At 36.3% G+C, this 26,412-nt stretch overlaps 1 protein-coding gene across 4 annotated transcripts in view; it reads left to right on the forward strand.

Moving 5' to 3' along the window:
• Positions 1-26,412, forward strand: part of LOC150080753 (transforming growth factor-beta receptor-associated protein 1-like) — a 272,526-nt gene that overhangs the window by 204,145 nt on the left and 41,969 nt on the right. For all 4 annotated transcript variants that reach the window (XM_090382037.1, XM_090382036.1, XM_090382038.1 and 1 more), the window contains 4 exons: positions 3,198-3,298; positions 13,513-13,624; positions 17,028-17,188; positions 25,039-25,117. In XM_090382037.1, the coding sequence (XP_090238163.1) occupies positions 3,198-3,298; positions 13,513-13,624; positions 17,028-17,188; positions 25,039-25,117 (453 nt within the window). The remainder of the gene's footprint in view (positions 1-3,197; positions 3,299-13,512; positions 13,625-17,027; positions 17,189-25,038; positions 25,118-26,412) is intronic.

Genomic DNA, 26,412 nt, shown 5'->3' on the forward strand with positions numbered 1-26,412 from the left:
AGACAGGTTGTTACTAAAGAAGTAATAAAATCCACAGGAGACATTTTACTATAGTAACAATCAGTGATGCAAGAAGGTTATCTGTTTAACATTAGTGCCCACTTACTTGTTTAATATTATAAGGACCTTTGAGGAAAATGCATAATTTTTGCATCATCAGAAAGTGATAGTTGTGTTTGAGATTAAATGACCTCCAGTAATGTTTACAAAAACTTGATGTACTACTGTTGATCTCATGAAAGGCTAATAGTGCAAGAAAATATGCAGAGAAAGTTATTTCTTTTGTTACACTATACATTGCATTCCATATTTCGAAATCATTTTGAAAAGTACCAATTAAAGTTGTTTATTTGTTCTTATTTTTATTGTAAAGAATGGCCCTATAAGACAGATGGATCTTCTAAAAATGAAGTTGGATATTACTAAAAAAAAAATAATAATAATTGTTAGTAGTATCATTACATAATATTTTACTTTTACAGTGCTTATATTATTGTTGCCCATCAAAAAAGCCCACTCATACACAGCCATGTGTATACAGGTTATAAGAGTTATCAATATGTGTAATTTTTAAACAATAATTTTTTAAAAAATTTCCATGAGTACAAAACGATATGGGTTGCAAAGGACATTAATATTGACTTTATCCATAAAAAAATTAAGTTTATAATAACTTGTAATAATTTTGTAAAAAAAAACATGATGGAATAGTATAACAATAAAATTAAAAATTATTTTATTAGTCACATTTTTTTATAAAATACTTTCACATGGATTTTTACAGTCATATTTTGAGCATACATCACATATATTTGATTTTCTGATCCTTGTTGTTTTAGCTCAATAGAGCTTAGGCTGTATTGAACATTTTCTAGTTATTATAGTTTCTGTTTTCTGTGATGGTATTTTGAATGCTTTGTTTTAAATATAGCTATTTTTTATTTGTTTATTTTATTATTATTTTTTTTTTTTGGCTAGTACAGCAAAAGCCAGTGGGTTCCTTGCACTAATTATGGTTAATAGATTTTTATATGGCCAATTAATATTAACATCAAAATTCACAAATTTGGTCTTACTGCTTTCTTTATATTTACCACTCATTTTCACAACATGCATTTTAATCCAAATAAATAAATTAGCTAGCATTATTTTGTCGGGCGCCTCCGTAGCCAGGTGGGAAGGAGCAGTAGTGCATATCACATGCTTCTTGATTAGACCGGGGTTCGAGCCCATCACCACCAAATACGGAAGATGCGGAAAGGTCAGAGAATAACCACCGCATATCCTGGAGCAATATGGCCTTAGTTGCTAATGCTCCTAAAAACCAAAACAACAACAACATTATTTTGTCACCATATACAATTCATAATAAGTGACAGACACAAATGGTCTATGAAACACTTCTAAGAAATCAACAAAAATATGTTTTGAATTTTTCATGGAATATTCAAGATCTAACACTGTACCAATACAGGGTTAGATCTGATCACAGCTTCATATTTATTTTATGATCAGTGAATGAAATGTTTTTATAAATTCATGGATATGTAATACCTGAGACATAAAAGAGGGAAATTTTAGGAAAAAATATTCAAAGTACAGGCAATTCTCGCTTTACTAGTTCCCTGGTTTACATTTTTTTTTTTTTCAAGTATCAACAAAATCGAAAATATGAACATTAGTTGCAAAAAATGAATGTTAAACATTCATAAATACCACATTTCAAACCACGTGCGTAGCTATACAATACAGTGTACCCCGCTTTACGATATTAATCCGCTACCATCGTATCGTGAAAATATTGTAATGTGAATCCAATAACACTTTGTTTTTTTTTTGGTAATTCATTCCACGACCTCGGAAATTCAAATTTTTGCTATATAACTCCCTAAAAGGTTATTTTTGTAGTGTATATTGTATTAGTTGCCAATTCAAATCATTAAACATGCTCACTTTCATCATTATCATTTGTTATAAGAACCAATTTTGAAAGGCTTTGTGATATTTTTCTAAAGCACATTTCTGGAAGTCACGACCACGAAACAATAAAAACAATTTGCACTTTCCGATTTATTGGGCTTTTCTGTTACTGCAAGCAGTTATAAATGGGTAGTAAACTCAATGTTATTGCATTTGCGAAAATACCGATAGCTGAAATTGTGTGAGTTTTTACGTTATTATGGTGAAATGTGTTTGCCCTTTACTGAAATCTTCAATTGTATAAAAAACATAAATAAATTTTCAGAATCTTCTCTTCATTCCTTTTTTCTTTTAAGCTTCGTAAACTTGTTACTCCGTGCAAATCATGTTAGTTGCAATTTGTGCGTTCCATTAAAAAATGCTTATGCATGCTATTGAAATTTATAAAGAAAAGAGAAGATTATCTTGTAAATAAACGCCTCTTGAAGCATTTCTGAAGAAGACGACACCTTGTGCAACAAATCAGTGAGTGCCGAGTAAATAATGAGTGATCAACGAGTGTGCATTTGGTCGATGATGATGAAGAATAAACATTCTTTAACATTTGTAAGTCATAAATAATTTCTCTTTATTATAATTTGCTTGATTTTACAGGCTATGTTTTCATTTCTTTGGATAAATCAATCATTGTTTAAATAAACTAATTTCATTGTTGAGAACATAATCCCTATTTTTAACATTATGTCTATGGGAAATAAATTCCCGCTTTACTAGTTTTCGCTTTATGAGTGCACGCTGGGAATGAATTAACTCGTAAAGTCAAGAACTACCTGTAACATCAAGAGAAAATGTTTGACTGGGATAATTTCTAATCATAGTTGCTTGTGTGTGTGCGTACATGCACACATTCTTTTTTGTTTTATGCCTTAGATTTTGGAAAATAGCATCAACAATATTCATAGCTTTCTAAGATTACAGTTTTCTTTAAATTTAATTTAACACATGAAATTAAGTATGTAGCTGCAAGTTTTCATAGGTTTGGTAATGGATTTCTGTAAAGTAATTATTGCATCTTAGTTACAGACTGATAACTGCTGTCTAGGAATATTTACTAAGATGACTACTTACCTCAGCAGTTAAACATTTGACCTAGCATTAACTTGATCACTCAGCTTTCTTTGAACTAGCTGAGTTATCAATAAATGTAATATATAATTTAAAATATTTATTTTTAAACTTATTTTCTTTAATCAGTGATATTACATTTTCAATTTCAGAAAGAAAAATTCCACACACATCTTGCTCTTCTTTATTTAGATAATGTTCTGCAACTCATGAAAACTGAGGATGCCAGTGCTACAGATGTTCAGACAGCAAGGTAGGTTACCAAGTATACTTTGCCTATGTATAGTTGGGAAATGAGCCATGATAGCCTACTGTATAAGTTGAAACATGTTGGAATCATGGGTAAGATTCTAAGATGAATCTCAAGTCAGCTGCAGAGCAGAAGGCACAGTGTTGTGATTAATGGTTACTCTTCAGATTGGTCTAGCATCAGAAGTTGTCTTTCCCCAAGATTCTGGGACCACTGTTGTTTCTGATTTTCGTAAATGACATGAACAGAGGGATAGAGAGCATTATTTAAAAATTTGCAGTGATGTAAAGATTGGGGGAGTAGTTAATGAGCAGTGCCAAGCAGTGCTCCTTCAGGATAACTTGGACAGACTTCAAGTTGGTCAGAAAAGAGGCAGCTATGTTTTAATACAACAAAATGCAAGGTCTTATGCTTGGGGAATAACAACCCCAAAATAACTTATATAAGAACTCTTTATTGTATACAGAAGGCATGCCCCTGTACACAACACCCTTCATGGCTACAAGCCATAAGGAGTTATATGTGGTGGGACTGAATTAAAAACTGTAGAGGAAGAAAGGATTTGGGAGTTCGACATAGTTGGACATGAAGTTCTCCGAGCAGTGTAAACAGGTGGTAAGAAAGGCCCATAGTATCCTACCAATGATTTATTGAACATTTGCTAATAGAGATAGGGAGGTCATAATCCCACTGTATGAGGCTAATGAGACTGTACTTGGAATACTGTGTCTAAATATGGATACCACACCTAAAAAAAAAATCAAACTTCTTGAAAGTATCCAAAGATGGGCAACCTAATTGGTGAGATCTGCAAAAGGCATCCATATGAGGAAAGATTTCAAATATGTGGATTACAGAGCCTGACAACTAGGCACCTTAGACTTAGAATTGAGGTCTGTAAGGCTCTGAGAGGGGTTAGTAAATTGAATGAAAGTAAAATTTTCACTGTTATAAATGATTCCAGAACTAGAGTCCATAAATTCAAACTACAGGGAAAGAGATTTAAAAGAAAACGTCTTACTGGATTGTAGGAAGTTTTCTTTTAGTCAGTTTCATCCCCAGAAATACTCATACACTAGAAAATAAGTAGTTTGGGGAAATGCAGAGGTCAGCTGGATAGTTACCTATGCAAGGAGGGAAACATATAGGTTGTTTATTTTCTTTTTATTTTTTATAGATTTATTTATTTTTATTATTTTTTATAGATTTATTTATTTTTATTATTTTTTATAGATTTATTTATTTTTATTATTTAGTTTTATATATTTTTTATTTTATTTTTTATATATATATATATATACAGTAGACTCTCGATTTTCCGGGATAGATGGTAAAGATAAAATCTCGGATAATCGATTTTCCAGTTAATCGAAAAATGTTCAGCAACGTACCTAATAAATATGGCAATAGATAAAAAGCAAAAACATACCTCGCACTACTCTTGTGTCCAATACAATGCATTTATAGGTATAAAAACATATCCAGGCCACCATAAATCATTAAGAGCTGACTAGTCAATAAACAATCCCATAACATAAGAAGTACCTTCAATTACCATGTGCATTAACCTACACAGGCATCTTCAGTTGATCTTCCTGGTACGAAACCAAATTGCATTGCAGACACCAATCCTTTGTCTTGGTACCTTTCCTTCAGTCTATTAAATATGCACTAACCACTCATATAATCTTCCTACAACCGATAATAGTGCAGTCTGTCTATATGAACCTATATCATTTGTGGCTCGACCAGCGACTTTCTTCAAAAACTTCAGCACAGCAGAAGGCACATCCAAATATCAGGAAATCGACACTCTTTCAGGCATTCATTTGGGAACGTGACACATTTTTGTTACTTTAGACAGATAGTCAGTATGGACGTAGTCACTTTAAAACTTAGGTAGGTAACCTATTTTTCAATGTAGCCACAGGCATTGTTGCAAAAGAGAAGTGAAATTCACCACATTATGCAAAAAAATTGAGAAATTAGGTTGCTCAATTGACAAATTTAAAAAATAACAGTTTGAACAAGTTTATTTAAAACATGTACATTTTGACTACTCAATTACAACTGCCTCAGATGCAAGTGATGAAACAAATTACTTACTCAAATTGAAAATCAGAAAATTTAATGCAAAATTTGACAATTCTTTTGTCTGCCAAGTTGTATAAATGTTGGCTGCTTATCTGAACTAAGTGCACACATTTCAGCTCCACCTCTAAATTAACATCAACCATTGTAGATCTGTATTTTGGCTTGATGAATTCCATTGTTGAGAATGTTGATCCAAACATAGACAGTAATTTCAAAATGCCAAATTTCAAAGTTGGACGATCCTTGTCAATCAGAATAGATTCCCACATCTCTGTGACTGAAGAATTCTGCTAAACTTCCAAGTGTTCCAGACAAGATGATATGAGTTTGATGGATAAACTCGAAGATGATATTATCTTTAAACCCAGGTGGCAATTTCTTTGCTTGAATTTGCAATATCAAGGTGAAATGGATCACACAAGAACTGAAATGACAATTTGAAGTTGTGAAATCAGAAAAGCATGATTCAAATTTCTGAGACAGCTTTTTCATCTGGTTTTCATAGAGCTGCTGCTTCACATCAAATAGACCACGTTCCTCATTTTTGTCTAGAAATCTAGGCAGATTTGCAAAATGGGTTAAATTGTCCGAGTTTGTACCATAAGAAGGGTCAGTTTGACTTGAATTCTTGAATATGCTGTGCTGCTCAAATGTTACCTTTTCCTTTCCCTGGAGCTTCATGTTCAGTTCATTCAGGTGAGCCATGATATCGCACAGAAAATGTAAATCACACTGCCGTGAAGGCCTCTGAATGCCAGAAAAATTTTTAATCTGAGGTTTCTTAACAAGAAAATCTTGAATTTGAGGAAACAAAGGGATTGGTCCACTGGATATTGACGGTTCAACTATTGATGATTCTGCTCAGGTGGCTAACAAACTAAATGAGTATTTTGCATCTACACCCACACATGAGGAGTTATTCAGGGAGGAGAATGCCAGAGGTGAATTAAACTCTGGCAGTAAGCTAGATGATTTTGTAATAACTGAGGGGAAAGTGGAGGAGGAGAAATTGTTGAAGATAAACTTAAAAAAGGCACCCGGGGTGGATGGGATCTATCCAGTTATGTTAAAGAAGGCAGCAAAGGAAGTAAGCAAATCCTTAGCCATAATTATGAGAGATTCCTTGGACTCAGGGGAGGTACCCATGGACAGGAGATGTGCAAATGTGACCCCAATTCACAAAGGAGGATCAAAGGCTGACACAAGTAATTATAGACCCATTAGTTTAACTTCTGTTCCAGGAAAATTAATGGAGGCACTGGTTAAAGAAGCACTGCAGGATCATCTAGACAAGACTTCAGTTATAACTCAGACACAGCATAGTTTTGTTAAGGGAAACTCTTGCCTGACCAATTTGATTGGATACTATGATGTGGTCACAAAGGAACTGGATGCAGGGATTAACTTTGATATCATATATTTGGATCTTAGAAAGGCTTTTGATACTGTTGCACATGGAAGACTGCTGCACAAATTGGAGAAGTTTGGCATTGGAGGCAAATTGCTGCTATGGATAAAGGGACGGTTGAGTGGCAGAAGACAGAGAGTGGTAATCAATGGACACTGCTCATCGTGGACTAATGTTATTAGTGGAGTCCCTCAGGGCTCAGTGTTGGTTCCATTGTTGTTTTCTGTATTTATAAATGATATTGATGATGGTATATCAAGCTTAATGTTCAAGTTTGCAGATGATACGAAGGTTGGCAGGGTTGTTAAGGACACTAATGACAGTAAGCTGCTGCAACAGGATCTAGAAAAGTTGAGCAGATGGGCTGAGAGGTGGCAAATGAAGTTTAACATTGACAAATGTAATGTACTACATATGGGAAGCAATAACCCTAGAGTAACATATGAACTCTGTGGTACTACACTGACAGTGGTAGAGAATTTAAAGGACCTGGGGGTAATTGTGCAGGCAGATATGAAGTTTTCTGAGCAGTGCAGATGGTCTGCAAGGGTAGCTCATGGTGTCTTGTCAATGATATACAGGAATTTTTCTAGCAGAGATAAGGAGGTGATTATCCCCTTGTATAAGACAGTGGTCAGGCCACAACTTGAGTACTGTATACAGGTCTGGAGGCCTCATTTTAAGAAGGATGTAGAGCTGTTGGAATAAGTACAGAGAAGGGCAACAAGGTTAGTAATTGGAACAAGGGTTGCTCCTGTGAAGAAAGGCTTAAGTTTTGCAAATTACAGTGTCTGGAGACTAGGCACCAGCGAGGTGATCTGATTGAGGTGTATAAAGCCTTGAATGGTTTGAGCATGCTCAATGCTGATGGGATTCTTCCTTTTGCTCAGAATAATCACCTGAGAGGGCATAAATTCAAATGGAGGAAAGACATTTGTAGGATAGATGTGCGAAAGTTTGCCTTTAGCTAGTGGGTAGTTGGTTGGTGGACAGACTTCAATCCTTTGTTGTGAAAGTTGATAGCTTAAATAAATTTAAGGCTGAGCTGGACATGTATTTGGAACAAACAGAGGGGTGAAATGGGAGTGGGGTTTTTTTTTTTTTGGCTGATGCTGCATAAACTTGCTTTCTTGCATCATATGCTTCTACTGATGCTAATGCAAAGAGGTAAATTGTTCCAAAAATTTTCCTCTGCTCAGCCATCTCACATTCAAAAAGTCAATAAGATCTTTGAAATCACAGTCATCACATTCTTTCAAAGCCTCAACAAACTGCTGATGGATGAGGGAACTCCTATTTTGAATGAAATTCACGATTTTCACAACCATATCCTTCACATTTTTCAGTGTGTCGATTCCAAACATTTGAGCACACAAATTATCCTGACGAAGAATGCAGTGGAAGAGGGCATTGTGGTTTTTATGTAATTCTCATTCAAATGCTTTTTTGCAGTGCACCATCTGTTGTAACAGAATCTAGTTTTTTTAGATCCAAGTCATTTTTTTGAAGCTTCAGAAAATTTTACGAGTATATCAATTCCACAGGTTTAGCAATGCATTAGCATTAGTAGAGGCATTTGATGCAAGAAAGCGAGCTTATGCAGCATCAGCCAAAGAAAAAAAATAAATAAATAAATAAATAAATAAAAAATAACCACTTCCACTTCACCCCTCTGTTCGTTCGAAATACCTGTCCAGCTGAGCCTTAAACTTATTTAGGCTATCAACTTCCACGACAAGGGATGGAAGTCTGTTCCACCAACCAACCACCCGCTGGCTAAAGGCAAATTTCCTCACGTCTATCCTACAACTGTCTTTCCTCAATTTGAATTTATGCCCTCTCAGTTGATTATTCTGAGCGAGAGGAAGAATCCCATCAGCATTGAGCATGCTCAAACCATTCAAGGCTTTATACACCTCTATCAGATCACCTCGCTGGTGCCTAGTCTCCAGACACTGTAATTTGCAAAACTTAAGCCTTTCTTCATAAGAGCACCCCTTTGTTCCAATTACTAGCCTTGTTGCCCTTCTCTGTACTCATTCCAACAGCTCTACATCCTTCTTAAAATGAGGCCTCCAGACCTGTATACAGTACTCAAGTTGTGGCCTGACCACTGTCTTATACAAGGGGATAATCACCTCCTTATCCCTGCTAGAAAAATTCCTGTATATGATTGACAAGATACCATGAGTTACCCTTGCAGACCGTCTGCACTGCTCAGAAAACTTCATATCTGCCTGCACAATTACCCCCAGGTCCTTTTCATTCTCTACCACTGTCAGTGTAGTACCACAGACTTCATATATTTTACTCTAGGGTTATTGCTTCCCATATGTAGTACATTACATTTGTCAATGTTAAACTTCATTTGCCACCTCTCAGCCCATCTGCTCAACTTTTCTAGATCCTGTTGCAGCAGCGTACTGTCATTAGTGTCCTTAACAACCCTACCAACCTTCGTATCATCTGCAAACTTGAACATTAAGCTTGATATACCATCATCAATATCATTTATAAATACAGAAAACAACAATGGAACAAACACTGAGCCCTGAGGGACTCCACTAATAACATTAGTCCACGATGAGCAGTGTCCATTGATTACCACTCTCTGTCTTCTCCCCCTCAACCCCTTTATCCATAGCAGCAATTTGCCTCCAGTGCCACACTGCTCCAATTTGTGCAGCAGTCTTCCATGTGCAACAGTATCAAAAGCCTTTCTAAGATCCAAGTATCTAATATCAAAGTTATTCCCTGCATCCAGTTCTTTTGTGACTGCATCATAGTATCCAATCAAATTGGTCAGGCAAGACTTCCCCTTAACAAAACCATGCTGTGTCTGAGCTATAACTGAAGTCTTGTCTAGATGATCCTGCAGTGCTTCTTTAACTAGTGCCTCCATTAATTTTCCTGGAACAGAAGTTAAACTAACAGGTCTATAATTACTTGTGTGGCCCTTTGATCCTCCTTTGTGAATTGGGGTCACATTTTCACTTCTCCAGTCCATGGGTACTTCCCCTGAGTCCAAGGAAGCTCTCATGATTATGACTAAGGGTTTGCTTACTTCCTTTGCTGTCTCCTTTAATATAACTGGATAGATCCCTTCCACCCCAGGTGCCTCTCTTGTGTTTATCTTCAACAATTTCTCCTCCACTTTACTCTCAGTTATTACAAGGTTATCTAGCTTACTGCCAGAGTTGAATTCACCTCTGGTTTTCCCCTCGCTGAATAACTCCTCATGTGTGAATGTCGATGCAAAATATTCATTTAGTTTGTTATCTACCTAAGCAGGATCATCAACTGTTGAACCATCGATATCAAGTTGACCAATCTGATTCATCCCCTTCCTTCTAGAGTTTACATAAGTAAAGAACTCTTTGCTGTTTTTCTTTGAATCCCTTGCCAAAGATTTCTTATAATCTGCCTTCCCCTGCCTAACCTCCTTTGTAACTTGGTTACAGATCAACTTGTATCTATCATAGGCTTCTGTGTCACGTGTTAATTTATATGTATCCCATGCATTTTTCTTCTCAGCCATATGTCTCATTAGTTCATCTGACATTCATTTAGGTCTAAACCTTGAACAATATTTCTTAGTTGGTATGTAAAGCCTAGTAACTTCCAAGATAAGTTCTTTGAATGCTTCCCATTTTCAATTTGCTGTTGGTAACATCATCAGTTGGTCCCACTGTATAGAATTTAAATACTGTCTCAGTCCATCGTAGTCGCCTTTACGAAAGCAATAACCCTTTCCTTTACCACTAAAGGTAGTTACCTCTTTGAGTAAATCCCACTTCAGCACACTGTGATCACTGCCACCTAGTGGTTCATTTACCTGCAGATTCTTAATGCATGAAGAATCACTACTGATAATCAAATTAAGAGTATTACTCCCTGTAGTTGCCTCCCGAACATGCTGATGTAGAAAACAATCATACAATAAATCCACAAAAGCCTTGCTAGTGTGTGAGTGACCAGCCCCCAAATTCCAGTCAATATCTGGGAAATTAAAATCCCCCATTATAAGACTCTCTTATTTACTGGCCCACTCTATTTCCCTGTACAATTTCTTATTATACTCATCAGAGTCATTAGGCCTATAACACACTCCTACTCTCAATTTTGATCTCCGAATGCTTATGTCACACCAAACTGACTCGACACTGCACTGTCCAGCAATGTCGACTGGCTTCACTTCCTTGGATTTTATGTATTTCTTAACCAATAGCATAACCCCTCCTCCCTTCCTATCCTGTCTATCCCTTCTGTAGACATTGTACTCCCCAAATTCCAGTTCTGCATTCCTTATATCTGTGTGACACCATGTCTCTGAAATCCCCACAATATCTGCCTTTGATGTTTTGAGCAATACCTCAAATTCATCAAATTTATTTACTAAACTCCTAGCATTTGTGTACACGCAAGTATACATGCACCTGTTCTTTTTCTTAGCTACCCTAACACAACCCGTGTGTTTACTTGTACCCCAATAATTCCCAGCAGTCTCTGAAATATCCTGCATCTTATTTTCCAGACTGTGGCTCATTCCAATAGAAGCAGTGCAAGAATCACTTTCACCTCTGCCAGTGGCTACTGTTAATCTATTAGTCCTTGTATCCCCCCAATCTAGCAGTTTTCCGACCCACCTAACACTGCCTCGATAGCATCAGCAAACATTCTTGCACCCTTTCTATTTAAGTGTATCCCATCCCTGTAGAAGCAGTCTCTCCTGTTAACAAGTACAGACCAGGCTGAAAAAAATTCTACCCCTTGTGCCTTGCACAATCTTTCCAGGGCCGAATTGATCGACAGGGCTCTCATCCCAGGTCTTAAAACAGTGCAATTTATAGACATAATGAACTGGCACTTCACATACCTGAGTTGCCCTAACTCTGATTCAGAACATGTTATTGGACTACTAAAAATGTGAAGTGGATGGAGATGCCCCATATGTAGAACTTCCTGGGTATGGTTTGAGCAGCAACATAAGCAAACAGCTAAATTTATTGACAAACAGTAAATGACAATTCCTTAGTTCCATGGGAAAAATGACAATATTGTGGTTACATGATGCACCCTGTATTTTGATAATATACCTGAGACATTCACTTCAGATAACACTCCAGATTTTATGCTATAGTGAGCAATATGAAGTTGGCCCTTTTTCAAATACCAAAGCACATTCCACTACCAATGACATAATTAATAGCTTGATCAATATTTGTTTTAAACTTGTTTTAGCTGGACATAACAAGAATATTTGTGCTTGATTACACAGTGCAACAGGAAGGTAGAGTAAAATAGGAAAATACATATTGAAGCTTAATTTGCTTTTGGTTACTTGATATTTAAATCATTTCTTTGCAAGTGGCATATCACCACATTATGAATTTTTTGCTTTGATGCCTTTCATGAGATATCAATATATCATGAGCCAAATCTGATTAAATGCCTGCTAATATAATCTATTTTACTACATGTATTTATCTAATTGATTCTGATCTCACAATGATTGCCTGTGGCATTTGAATGGAGTATGTCATCATCAGCTTCTTCCACAAATGAAAAAACTTATAAAAAGTGAGGCACCTTTATTAGTAATGAAAAAAAATTAGATATCAATATGATTGATGTCAGAATATGAGAGTATATACAGAACATTACAGAAATCGTTTTAGGAAATTTTATTTATGATTAATATATACAGTAGTTGCATTAAGTGTTTGAACTGCATCCTTCAGGCGCCTCAGTAGCCAGATGGGCAGGAGCAGCAGTGCGTAGCACACGCTTCTTGATTAGACCGGGGTTCGAGCCCATGACCACCAAATACGGAGGATGCGGAAAGGTCAGGGAATGACCACCGCATATCCCCGGAGCAATATGGCCTTATTGCTAATGCTCCTAAAACCAAATAACAACAACAACAACAACTGCATCCTTCATAATCTTTACACATGTTCTTCATCTCTCTAAGCTAATAATTATCCTCTGAAGTGCTTCTTGCTAACTTTTTTGCATTCTGTTGTAGTATTATTTTTAAATTTGTTGATTGTATAAGGTCTGTTTTGATAAAAATGACCAGCTTAAAATAACACAGAGAAAGAAATTGAGGAGTAACATACCAAGACTTCAAGGTAACAACTCTGTGACAACACAGGCAAAATGAGGAGATATACTAATTTGAGGAATCAAAGTCATGTCTGGTGTTAATGCCATTTCATTCATATAATTTTCTGATATTAATGATTTGGCCACCCAACCATTGTATTATATAGGCTGTAAAAACCCATTGAGAACATTGTCTAAAAAAGATGTAAAATTAAGTGTTTAGTTAGCATGTAATTTAGTGGTATAAGATGAATGTGATAAAATCAATGATTGTAATGAAAATTGACATTTCTTGAAATGTTTGATGTATTGATGAGAAAATTAGTGGGTGAAATTGCTTTGCTTGTTGAGAATGATGTTACTAATTAATAAATTAATAGAAAGTAAATGTAAATGCTTATAGGTCATTTCGTGATATTTCTTTTTATGATAACAATGTGTAACATTTCATTGGGGTAGTATGATCAAAACTCATAATTCTCTTCCTCAGCATAATTTAGATGCAAAGAGTCTTCTCTTCTGTTTTTATTAATTGAATGTCTTTGTTTGGTATTTTTATACCACACTATATTTGATTCTTTTTTTTTTTTTCTTTTTTTTTCTATAGGGAAAAGCTGCAGTACATGCTTCATTCTTCTTCGTTGTATCGTGTTCAGCTGCTACTTGGCAAGGCCTTGGAGCATAACCTACACCTTGAATGTGCCATTTTATATGGGAAGGTATGTTGTTACTAGTGCTTTAGTTCAGTGACATCAAACTTGGAAGAGATTTGCAGGCTGTACCAATAGATCTCATGGACCACACTTTGTTCAAACAACTCTCTCTCTCTCTCTCTCTCTCTCTCTCTCTCTCTCTCTCTCTCTCTCTCACACACACACACACACACACACACGCACGCACGCACTCACTCACTCACTCACTCACTCACTTTTGGAAATAAACTTGTTAAATATTTTTCCAGATCGTAGTAATCTATGATGTGATTATCAATTTATGAACATTCTTATTATGAAAAAAAGTGTGTTATTAAAATTTTTAGCATATGTGGCTTGCAGTTAGGGAGCCACACAAAAAATCCTAAAGGGCTGTACATGTAATATTAGAGAAAAGACATATTTGATGTCTTTTCTCTAATATTATGCTAATTAGATATTAATTATGCAATTTAATTTGATAAAACTGGTTTCAATAATTACATAATAGACTACTCACATAGTACTGTTCTGTACTGAGATAAAAAGAAATATTTTGGAATCACAATTTTGGGTTATGATATATACCGATGAGCCAAAACATTATGACCAGCAAGTCGTTATGTAAATCGGAGCAACTGCAGTTGAACTGTGGCGCATCCTTGGGTCAGGACACGGTATAAAAAACACCTGATACTGAGGCGCCTCCGTAGCCAGGTGGGAAGGAGCAGCAGTGCGTAGCATACGCTTCTTGATTAGACCGGGGTTCGAGCCTGTCACCACCAAATACGAAGGATGCGGAAAGGTCAGGGAATGACGACCGCATATCCCGGAGCAATATGGCCTTAGTTGCTAATGCTCCTAAAAAAACCAAATAACAAACGTGATACTGAGCTCCGTTAATCAGTGTTACTCAGTGTTCTTCAGATGGGAAAGGCAACAGACTTAAGCAAGTTTGACAACGGCCAAATTGTAATGGCCGGATAACTGGGTCACAGCATATCCAAAACAGCATGGCTGCTGGGGTGCTCATGGTCAACCGTGGTTAGTACCTACCAAAAGTGGTCCGAGGAGGGGGAACCTACAAACCGACGGTGAGGTGTTGGACAACCACGGCTCATCAATACTCGAGGTGAGCAAAGGCTCTCCCAGATGGTACATGGCAACAGAAGGGCGACTCTGGCACAACTTGCCAATAATTGGAATGCTGGTGACGGGAGTAATGTGTCACAACACACAGTACATTGAAAGCTGTTGAAAATGGGGTGTAGCCACAGGCTGCTCTGAGTGCCCATGCTAACCATGGTTCACTGGCAACAACGCCTACAATGGCTACGCAAGCATCGAAACTGGACCTTGAGTGATTGGAAGAAGGTCATCTGGTCCAATGAATCACATTTCCTGTTGCACCATGTGGACAGCCGGGTACATGTGTGTCGTTTACCTGGGGAAGTGATGCCACCTAGATGCACCGTGGAATGAAAACAAGCTGGTGGCATGGTGTTATGCTTTGGGCGATGTTCTGCTGGGATACCCTGGGTTCAGTCATCCATGTGCCAGGCACTCTGACATCTACCATCTACCTAAACATCATTGCTGACCGGATACACCCTTTCGTGGCAACAGTTTCCCCTTCTGACGGTGCTGTCTTTCAGCAGGATAATGTGCCATCCACACTGCCCAGATTGTTCAAGACTGGTTTGTGGAACATGAGAAAGACTTCCAGGTATTGCCCTAGCCTCCAAATTTCCCAGACGTCAATCCCATCGAGCATCTGTGGTTTGTGTTGGAACAGCAACTTCGATCTGCAGCATCTAGAGCACAGACTTTACAAGAGTTAAAGGATCTGCTGGTTACGTGTTGGTACCAAATACCACAAGACGCATTAGAAATCTTGTAGCGTCCATGCCTCGCCAGTTACAGGCTGTTTTGGCTGCACATGGAGGACCAACATCATATTAGGTGGTCATAATGTTTTGGTTCATTGCTGGATAATAGACACTTTCCTGCATTCTGTTTTTTTAGTCTTGCTATCATGGAGATGCTCTGTTCCCTCCAGTGATAGTGGACAGACTAGGCTCACTTTAGAAAAGACATTGTTATCCATGAGTTGACCTAAAATTAAAATATTGTTTTTAATTGAATAGTATAATCACCAAAGAAGTGAATTCAAAGGTGTGTTGGAGGCAGCTTTTCAAGCGTCTTGTTGAATTTTTAGCGATTAGCCAAGTCCTTGTTAAAAAAAAAAATTGTTTGATAAAAATTTAACAGACTATTTTAACAGGGAGATGATCCTTAGCTGAAATTCTTCTGGATCAAGCTCCTGTTAGAATTCATTAGTCATTAAAGGCTCAAAGGCATCACTGTGATAATGATGTTTTTGAGCTTTTAATGAATAGCTGCTTCCAGATCTTACTGGACCATCAGATGGTGGGTGGCCTTGATTAACAACTTTATATATAATTTATAACTTTATAATTTATTTGTTTTAAGATGGAGCGAGGCACCTTGTAATGTGAGGCCCTAAGCTGTAGCTTGTTTAGCTTATATGTAAATCTGGCCCTGGGTAGGATGTATTCTTAAAAATGGAGACTAGAACTGTCCCTTTCAGGAAGTAAGTTGGAACACCATGCAGCTTTTCACGACCATAAAACAATAAAAAGGATTTGCACTTTCAGGTTTATTGGGCTTTTCTGTTACTGCAAAAATTATAAACAGGTAGTAAACTCCATGTTATTGCATTTGCAAAAATACCAATAGCTGGAATTGTGTATTTTTTACGTTATTATGGTGAAATGTGTTTCCCCTTTACTGAAATCTTCAGTTGTATAAAGTATAAAAAACGTAAATTTTCAGAATCTTCTCTTCATTCCTTTTTTTTTTTCTTTTTTTTAAGCTTTGTAAACTTGTTACTCCGCACAAATCTTGTTAGTTGCAATTTGTGCATTCCATTAAAAAATGCTTATGCATGCTATTGAAATTTATAAAGAAAAGAGATTGTCTTGGAAGCAAACCCCTCTTAAAGCATTTCTGAAGAAGACGACTCCTTGTGCAACTAACCAATGAGCGCCAAGTCAATAATGAGTGATCAACGAGTGTGCATTTAGTCGATCATGACGAAGAATAAACATTCTTTAAAATTTGTAAGTCATAAATAATTTCTTTATTATTATAATTTGCTTGATTTTACAGGCTACATTTTCATTTCTTTAGTTAAATCAGTCATTGTTTAAACATGAACTAATTAGCTAACTAATTTCATTGTTGAGAATGTAACCCCTATTTTTAATATTGTCTATGGGAAATAAATTTCTGCTTTATGAGCGTGCGCTAGGAACAAATTAACTCATAAAGTCGGGAACTACCTGTATACTTAATTAGAAAATTTTTAATCAGTGTAGTGATCTTTTATTATTTCACTTTATCACAGATGGAAGAACATGAAAAGGCATTGCAGATATTAGTTCACAAAATGAATGATTATTCAGCATCAGAAGATTATTGTCTTCAAATGTCATCAGGTAGAGACAAAAAGCTCCGTCATAAGTTATTTTATTTGCTACTTGGTGCATATCTTGACCAACAATTAGAGTAAGTGTAATTTTAAATCATTTTTCTTGATTTTATCATCAAAGAACTATTATTAATAAAATAAGTGTAAATCTGTCTTTTTCTCTGAAATAATTTATTATGTATGGCAAACAATAATTAAAACAAAACATATATATACACAGCATGGGGGTTGTTTGATTAGTTTCTAGCCTCTCAAAGAAGGGAGATGTACTTTTGGTTCAAATTGTTGGAAAAAATATATATATGTGTATATATATATATATATATATATATATATATATACACACACATACAGGGTGTCTCAGAAATATTGGTACAAACATTTAGGGGAGGTAGGTAACATCTAAAGGAATGTGAATCGCATAGGAACCCATAACCAGAAACGTCACGGGAAAGTAGTAGCAGAGGCACAAGAAGCAGAAATGACACAAGACAGTAATTAGTGGCAAACATTTATTTGACATAATATTAACAATGGAGTACGAGATGGATGCATTTCATGATGTTACAACAGATGCTCAAAGGTTCTACCATGAGATGCGATGCATGCGTGACACTGACGCAGCATGGATTGGCGGACACGGTCGAAAACACCTGGAGTTTCTTTGACAGTAGCAGCAGCGCAGACAAGTCTCCACAGGCGATTCATACACGATAGAAATCAAGGCTCGATAAATCAGGTGAGTGTGGGGCCAGGCAATGGGTCCACCAAGGCCAATCCATCGACGCCCAGAACGCCTGTTCAAATGGTCATGAACACACCTTCCATAATGGGCAGGCACCCCGTCATGTTGAAACCAAATGTTGCGTCTCACATTTGCTGGAACATTGTCAAGTAACCCTGGTAGAACTTGTTCAAGAAAGATCCGATATTTAGCGGAGTTCATGCGCTAAATACAACATCAACTAATGCACCAAAAACAACATCAACTAATGCACTGCAGGTTCTATCAGGGGGCCCTTCCCCTGGACCTATATATATAGCTTGTAGAGTTTCATCTACAAACACAAAAAAGCCTACCAACCTCACTCCTTGGAATAGACTGCAATCCTTCTGCAAATATCAAAATCACAGGAAATACAAATATCAAACTCCTCTCCCTTTGGCAGGTTATATGGGATGAAAGTCCCACTGGAGAGGTCACCAGACTTTTTTTTATCCCAGATGTCACCTCTTCCACGAATAAGCCACATTGTAATTGGTTCTACCCATCCATGATCCTACATCCTAACAGAACATGGCACTCTTAAAGCGAAACTGTTCCAATTCAGACTGGTGACAAATACTCATTGCTCTTGTGGGGAAGAGAAATCCTGGAACCACATCCTATTGTCCTGCACCGACTATGAAGAACAACAAACACTTAAAAATAAATTTCAGAACATCTCAGAAGTCAATCTTAAAGACTTAATTGAAAATGAGACTAACTTTCAAGCCCTTCAAACCTTCACCAATGACGCCTTCAGCAGAAGAATGCAGATGCTTCACCACACTGGATAATTCAACAAGCTCTTGCTGAGCTGTTCCCTGTGTCACCTACCAATCATCCTGGACTTGAATTCTTTTGATCTTTGAGGTTGTTCAGAGATGTCAACCACTGGTGTTTTTTTTTTTATTATTATTTTATTTATTTATTATTATTATAAATAATTTATATATTTATATATTTATTATTATTAATATATATTTTTTTTATTTCTTTATTTTTATTTTATTATTATTATTTTTTTTTTTTTTTCTTTTCCCTTCTGCTGGTACTCAGGACTGGGTATCCTGAGTATGGGATTGCTGGCATCCACTGGTATTGCACTACATCCAGTGGATGTGGGATCTTAGTGCACTACTGAGGCGCAGATAGTAGATTATGGCCAGTTCCACATGCCTTGGGATGGGCACGAGGCAGCAGTTGCTCAGGTGTTGGCTGCTCACATTTCAGGCCCTGTTTACACAGATTCTGTAGTCAAGACAGAGACAATTTGCGGAGATGGACCCAGGTCCTGGAGTCGCTACAAACAAGCCACATACATACACACATATTATAAATGTCCTTGAGTGTGCATACATGCATTTCTTTTACTTTTGAGTCTTGAGAGTTTTGTTGTGCTTTACAATTTTGTAAGAGAAGCTCCATTTTCTACTGGAGTTTCTTACACAGGTTCGAATGATTGTAAATAGAGAGTGTTTATGTATTTTTGTAAATAAATTTAAAAAAAAAAAAAAAAAAAATCTCTCTCTCTCTCAGGGTAACTTGGTTTTTTGGCTGGTGCAGCATAAGCATTGGGCTTCCTTGCACCATATGGCTAATAATAATAATAATAATAACCTTATATTTGAGTTCCTTTATAATTCTATTGAGTTTATTTTAGGTATGTTAAGTTCCAAACTTTGCTTTCTTTGATATTTTTTTGAACATCTTTCAATATCCTTTCTTACAAGTTCCAAATTGGCAGATGCCTTTGAGATATAAATCTACCAAGTTTTGGTAGATTGTGCACTGTTTCCACTTAATAAAACTTTTATTATTATTATTTATAGTAGTAGTAGAAGTAGTAGCATTGTCAAACGATGCAAGGAAACAAGCTTACACAATATTAGCCAAAAATAAATAAATAACTTCCCACCCCATCTGTCCATCCAATAATGTCTAATTCTTCCTTAAATATATTCAAGTTACTCACTTCTACTGACACTAGATGTTAGTTTGTTACAACAATCAATTATTATCTGGCTGAAAGCAAATTTTTAAACAATCTATCCTGAGCCCTCTACCCCTGTGTGCATTGTCTGAGAAAGAGTTAGAATACTATTTTCATTAAGTTTACTTGTTCATTTAAAGCTTTAAACCAGTGGTTCTCAATCTTTGGTCACTCAAATCGTACTTGAAGTTAAAGGATGCATACCCACGGCACACAAAGAGTGATTGCCGTTGAACTCAATGGAGTTTTTTCTAATCTCGTGGCACGCTTGAAAAGGGTCATGGCACACCAATGTGCTGAGGCACACACAGTTTGAGAACCATTGCCTTAAACACTTCAATGAGGCCTCCTTGTAAGTGCCTAGTTTCCAAGTGCTGCAATTTGCAGAACTGAAGTCTTTTGTTGTAAGAGTGCCACTTTGTGTTATTAATTGATCTGCTGGCATCTACAGCCCATTCTAAGAGACCACATATATCTTAAAATGATTCTTTCAGACTTACTCAAGATGTGGTCTAACCATTGCCTTATACAACAGGATAGTCACTTCCTTATCCTGGATGGCAAAATGCCACTTCTCAGTCCATCTGCTTAACTTATCTAGGTTTTGCTAGATAAGTTAACCTTTATAGTAGTATACCTTTATTTCTGTCATTAACCACCCTGCCAACCTTTGTATCATCTTCAAACGTAGACAGTAAGCTTGACATTCCTTGATCATTATCATTAATAAATACTGTAAACAGAAACCCAGCAGTGAACCCTGAAGGACTCCCACGGCACACAAAGAGTGATTGCCATTGAACTCAATGGAGTTTTTTCTAATCTCATGGCACGTTTGAAAAGGGTCATGGCACACCAATGTGCTGATGCACACACAGTTTGAGAACCATTGCCTTAAACACTTTAACTAATAGCTCCACTAATAGCATTAGTCCAAGAGTAGAAGTGCTCATATATAACCACCCTCTGTCTTCTGGCACTCAACAGTCCCTTTATCCATAGCAATAACCTGCATTTAATGCCACTTTGCTCCAATTGGTACAGCAGTTTTTCATGTGGAACAGTGCTAAAATATATATGATGTTAAAATTATTATTTGCATCCAGTTCCTTTGTTACTGCATCATATAAACTAATTAGATTGGTTAGATAGGATCTCCTCCCATTAACACACCCATGCTGTGATTTTCATATAATTCCATTCCTGTTAAGATGATCCTGCAATGATTCTTTAACCACTGACCCCATTATTTTCTCTGGAACAGGAGTCAAGCTTACAGGTCTATAATTGCTCACATCACCCTTTGATCTCCCTTTGTGAATAGGAAATGCATTTGCATATTTCCAATCCACATTAACCTCTGCCGAATCCAAGGATGCTTTTATAATTATGGCCAAGTGTGTGCTTACCTCATTTGTTGCTGCTTTTAATATAACTGGATGGATCCAATCAGCCCCTGGTGCCTTATTTATTTTTAGCTTCAGCAGTTTCTCATCCACTTTCTTCTAATTTATAACAAAATCATTTAGCTCCCAGTTAAAATTTGGTGTACTTCTGGCATTCCCATCCATAAAACATTCTTCACATGTGAATTTAGAAGCAAAACATGTATCTAGTTTATCAGCAACCTGAACAGGATCATCAGTAGTCATCTAGTGGCCAGTGTTTTTCTTCCTTTCCTTCTATAGTGTTAACACAAGCAAAGAATTCTTTGCCACTGTTCTTTACATTCTTAGCCAAGGACTTCTCATAATATGCCTTAGCATGCCTAACCCCTTTAGTGACCCAATTTCAGACTTGTTTGTAATTGCTGTAGGATTTCACATACCCTTCCTAATTTATAGAATTTGCCATATAGGGCAAGGAAGCTACAGGCTTTTGCTGCATTGGCAAAAAAAAAAAAAAAAAAAAACAAGTAGGTAAAAAAATGCAAATTATATGCTTTTCTCCTCACACAGGTAACTATCCAGTTGACCCTTTAATTAATTTAATTCAAACTGTCAGCCTTAACTACCTGCGAGGGCAACTTGTTCCAGCAATCAATGACTTGCTGACTAAAAGAAAACTTCCTACAATCTGATCTAAACTTCAATCCCTGTAATTTGAATTTATGACCTCTAGTTCTGAAATTCTAACAGCGAGAATTCCACCTTCATTCATTTTAATAATCCCTCTCAGAGCCTTATATACCTCAATCAGGTCACCTCTGAAGTACATAGTTGCCAAGCTCTGTAGCCCACATAATCAGAGTCTTTCCTCATACAGTCATCCTTCTGCCAATCTCACCATTAAAGCTGCCCATCTTTGTACCCTTTCAAGACGCTCAATGTCTTTTTTCAGATGAGGTCTCCATACTTTAACACAGTATTCCGGGCACCTTCGTAGCCAGGTGGGCAGGAGCAGCAGTGCGTAGCACACGCTTCTTGATTAGACCGGGGTTCGAGCCCGTGACCACCAAAAACGGAGGATGCGGAAAGGTCAGGAAATGATCACCGCATATTCCCGGAGCAATATGGCCTTAGTTGCTAATGCTCCTAAAAACCAAAAAAATAACAATAACACAGTATTCCAAATGTGGTCTTACAATTGCCTTATACAGTGGGATTATGACCTCCTCTGCACTTTTCTTTGCCACTGGTCTCGTAAATTCATCTAACATCCATTTATGCTTAAACTGTGAACTATATATCTTGGTTGGTATAAAAAGCATAATACTTTCTATGATTACTTTCCTTAATGCCTCCCATTTAGAATTTGCACTTGGTAATATCATTATTAGTTTGTCCCACGTGCCGTTGATAGTAGTTATATTTCTAAGTATATCCTGCATCAATATATTATGATTACTGCCACCTACTGAGTCTTTTATCTGGATATTCTTAATGCATAATGACTCACTGTTGATAATCAGATCAAGAATATTGCATTCTCTTGTTGCCTCTCTAATATGCTTCTATAGAAAGCAGTCATCCAGTTAATCCAGAAAATTTCTGCTACTGTATAAGTGACCAATCCACAAGTTCTAGTTAATATCTGGAAAATGAACCCCTCCCCCATTATAAGAGAATCTGAATTACTGGCACAGTCTATATCACTGTTCATCACGCACACTCTCGTACTTTGTTTTTAATTTTCTTAGTACTTATATCACGCCAAACTGATTTCATACTGTAATAGCCACCCACATGTGCTTCTTAACCAAGAGCATTATTTCCCCCCGCCCCCTTCTACCCTGCCTGTCTTTTCTGTATACATTGTACTCACCATATTCAAATTTCGCTTCACTTACGTCTCAGGAGGTGCCTCCGTAGCCAGGTGGGCAGGAGCAGCAGTGCGTAGCACACGCTTCTTGATTAGACCGGAAAGGTCAGGGAATGACCATCGCATATCCCCGGAGCAATATGGCCTTAGTTGCTAATGCTGCTAAAAACCAAATAACAACATGTCTCAGTGGTACCATCTTTCTAATATGCTTATTATGTCTGTATTTTGTTGACTTAACTAGTACTTCAAATTCATCACTATACTCCTAGCATTAGTGTACAAGCAAGTATACATATACCAGTTTTTGCTTTTATAACACAACCCATGTATTTGCTTGTTGCACGATGATCCCCAGTAGGCTTTGTAATCTCCAACACCACAGTTTTCAGGCTGCTGTTGTCCCAGTAAAAAACAGTTCAAGAATTACTTTCACCTTTCCTGTGGCTACTGTTATTCTATTAGTCTATATATCCCCTCCTCCAGGCTAGTAATTTTCCAGCCTACCAAACACTGCTTCAGTAGCATCAGATATTCTTGAACCTTTTCTTTTTAAGTGTATAACATCCTGTAAAAGCAGTGTCGTCTTCTTTGCAATTTACCTCACAGTCATTTGTGGGTGATTTATGTTCAAAAAATTTCTTGAATGGTATGTGACTTCTGTAGCAATTTCATATTTTGCATGCCACTTTACAGTTTCACTCCTTTCTTTTATTGTAAGGCCCATAGTACCTTTCCTACGTTGATATTTTGAAAAAAATATATACAGTTGTGACCCCGTATCCGCTGATTCAGTTACCTGCGGTTAACCACGGGGGGAAAAATGAAAAACTTAACATGTGCTACTCACATGTCCAATACGATGCTTCCCTTTATTTTTTTACAATGTTGCGTATGGTTTGGTCACCAACATTATAATGGTTCATTAAAGATTTAACGGATGCACCATTTTCAAACTTTGGAATAATTTTAAGTTTTTATTTAATTTGAAAGCACAACTCCTGCGTTTCCCATCATTTTCGTGATTGCTAAACAAAATAAATAAATAATAGTTACTTAAAAAAATTCCAACATTCCTGACATAAATAACAAGACAAAATTTGTCCTTTTGCAGTGCGATGGAATACAACAATCGACGTGACGCACTAAATCAAACTAAACATTTGGTCTCTTTTTTTCTTTTCTTTTTTTTTCTTTTTTTTGTTTGTTTGTTTGTTTTGAGTGGTAGGTGTTGAAGCTAGTGGGGATTGCAAGATAATAGGTACACTGATCTCACAATGACGACTTATAATGCCGGTTCTTGTCGCTTATTTATGACTTGCAAAATATCTGTTTGTACCTATTCTAGTTATTACTTGAATTTTATGATTTCTGTTTGGGTTTTTTTTTAATTTGGAGTCTTGAAGTGTTCCAGTAAATCGAGAGTCTGCTGTACTTTGTTATTACCGTATTTAATGTTGGTAATGTCTTAATATGTGTTTCATTTATTGATTACACTTTATTATACATACAAGACAGACAACCGAGTAACATTATTATGTACAAGTTATTGAACCACCTCCTATGTACAAGAAAATCACATTATATATGGGGTCAGCAGGTGTTCACTTATATCAATGGTTTCAGCCATCCACAGTACATCTTGGAACGTATACCCTGTGGATACGGGGGTCTTGCTGTATATATATAAACAATTTTTAAAATAACTTATATATATTTGCATCAGCAGTTATCCTATTTATCTAAATATATGTATTTATCTAAATATATTTGAAATTAAAATATGTGAATCCACTTAATTATTTTGCCATGATAAATTTTCAAATTGTGTTTATTTAAAATATTTAGTAATATTACAACCAGAAATTTATATAAAATCAAATCATACTTTCACATTTTTTTTTATCTAGTGAAGCCAGAAGAGAAGCACTTCTTGATCCTGCAGTTCGGTTGCTGAACAGTGAATTAGCAGAATTTGATGCACTAAAAGTATGTTTTTATATATAAAATAATAGAAATAGTATTACTTTTCATAGAATGATGTAAGGGAGCAAGTTTAGACAGTATTAGCAAAAATATAAAATAAAAGAAAAATAAAAAAAATTTCACCTACTTCATTTGAGCATCCATTTTGATAATTTGTCCAGTCCCTCTTTAAATTTATTCATATTTCTTCACCCCCACAACAATAAGTGGAAGCTTCTTCCGTCTTTCTGGCTGAATGCATTTTCCACACATCTTTAACCATCCATTTCATTTAAAATTTGCGTGCGCGTGTGTGTGTTGTTGGTTTGGGGATTTGTTAGGCACATCGGCAACTATGGCCATAGTGCACCAGTGTGGGTGTTTCACCCGAGAAAGAGTAAAGATTACAGGCTTAAACACATGAATTAGGTTTTAACTTTTATGTTATAGAATATCTATAATGAAGGAATATAAAGGTAATAGTTTATATATATATCAGTTTCAAATAAAGATTACAGAATATCAGCTTATCTGAATGTGAATCCCAGCAATTTTTAGGATGTTAGGATATAGATTTTTCGATACAGATTGGAAGTATATGTTATGTAGTTGGAAAGTATTGGGTGTGCAGTACACATAGTATATCTGATGTTTAAAATTTAATATGTATTATAGAATGAATGCACTAGAAAAATTTTTCCTCGTTAACTTTGTACCATAAATTATCCATAAATAAAAAGAACAAGTATTTCTAAAAAGAGAATTAAACTCATTTCTGTTTAATCATGTTTATTCCCTGAATATAGTATAGTATCAAAAATATTATACTATTTTTGATACTATACTATCACAAAAGATGAGAAAAACTTACTCAGCTATTAACTATTTTTGTTTATTGATTCACTCTCTTCCCCTGATTCGCTTTCTTCTCTGGGAAAGAGTGCATCAGTAACCTTCCTATCCATATGCTAACCTCAATCTTCCTATCTACATATTTCCTAAAAATTATGGCCTACAAAAATTCATTTTCATTGTTAATAAGTTTATTAGCAGTGGCAAATTATACAAGGGATCAAGCTAATACAGCATCAGACAAATTACCTACCACCCATTCTAATTGCCATAATAATTTCTCTAATTACTCCTTAAATTTTATCATACTACCCACTTCCAGAACACCAGATGGAAGTTTGTTCCAGCAATCAACTACCTGCTGGCTGAAAGCAAATTTCTATATATCTATCATTTAACCTTCCTTCCTCAGTTTAAATTTATGCTCCTTCATGTATGTTGTCTCAGCAGGAGGTAAGGATACCAAC

Source organism: Mastigoproctus giganteus, chromosome 9 (assembly GCF_048544385.1).
Source record: "Mastigoproctus giganteus isolate SK-2022 chromosome 9, ASM4854438v1, whole genome shotgun sequence".
NCBI classification, from domain to species: domain Eukaryota; kingdom Metazoa; phylum Arthropoda; class Arachnida; order Uropygi; family Thelyphonidae; genus Mastigoproctus; species Mastigoproctus giganteus.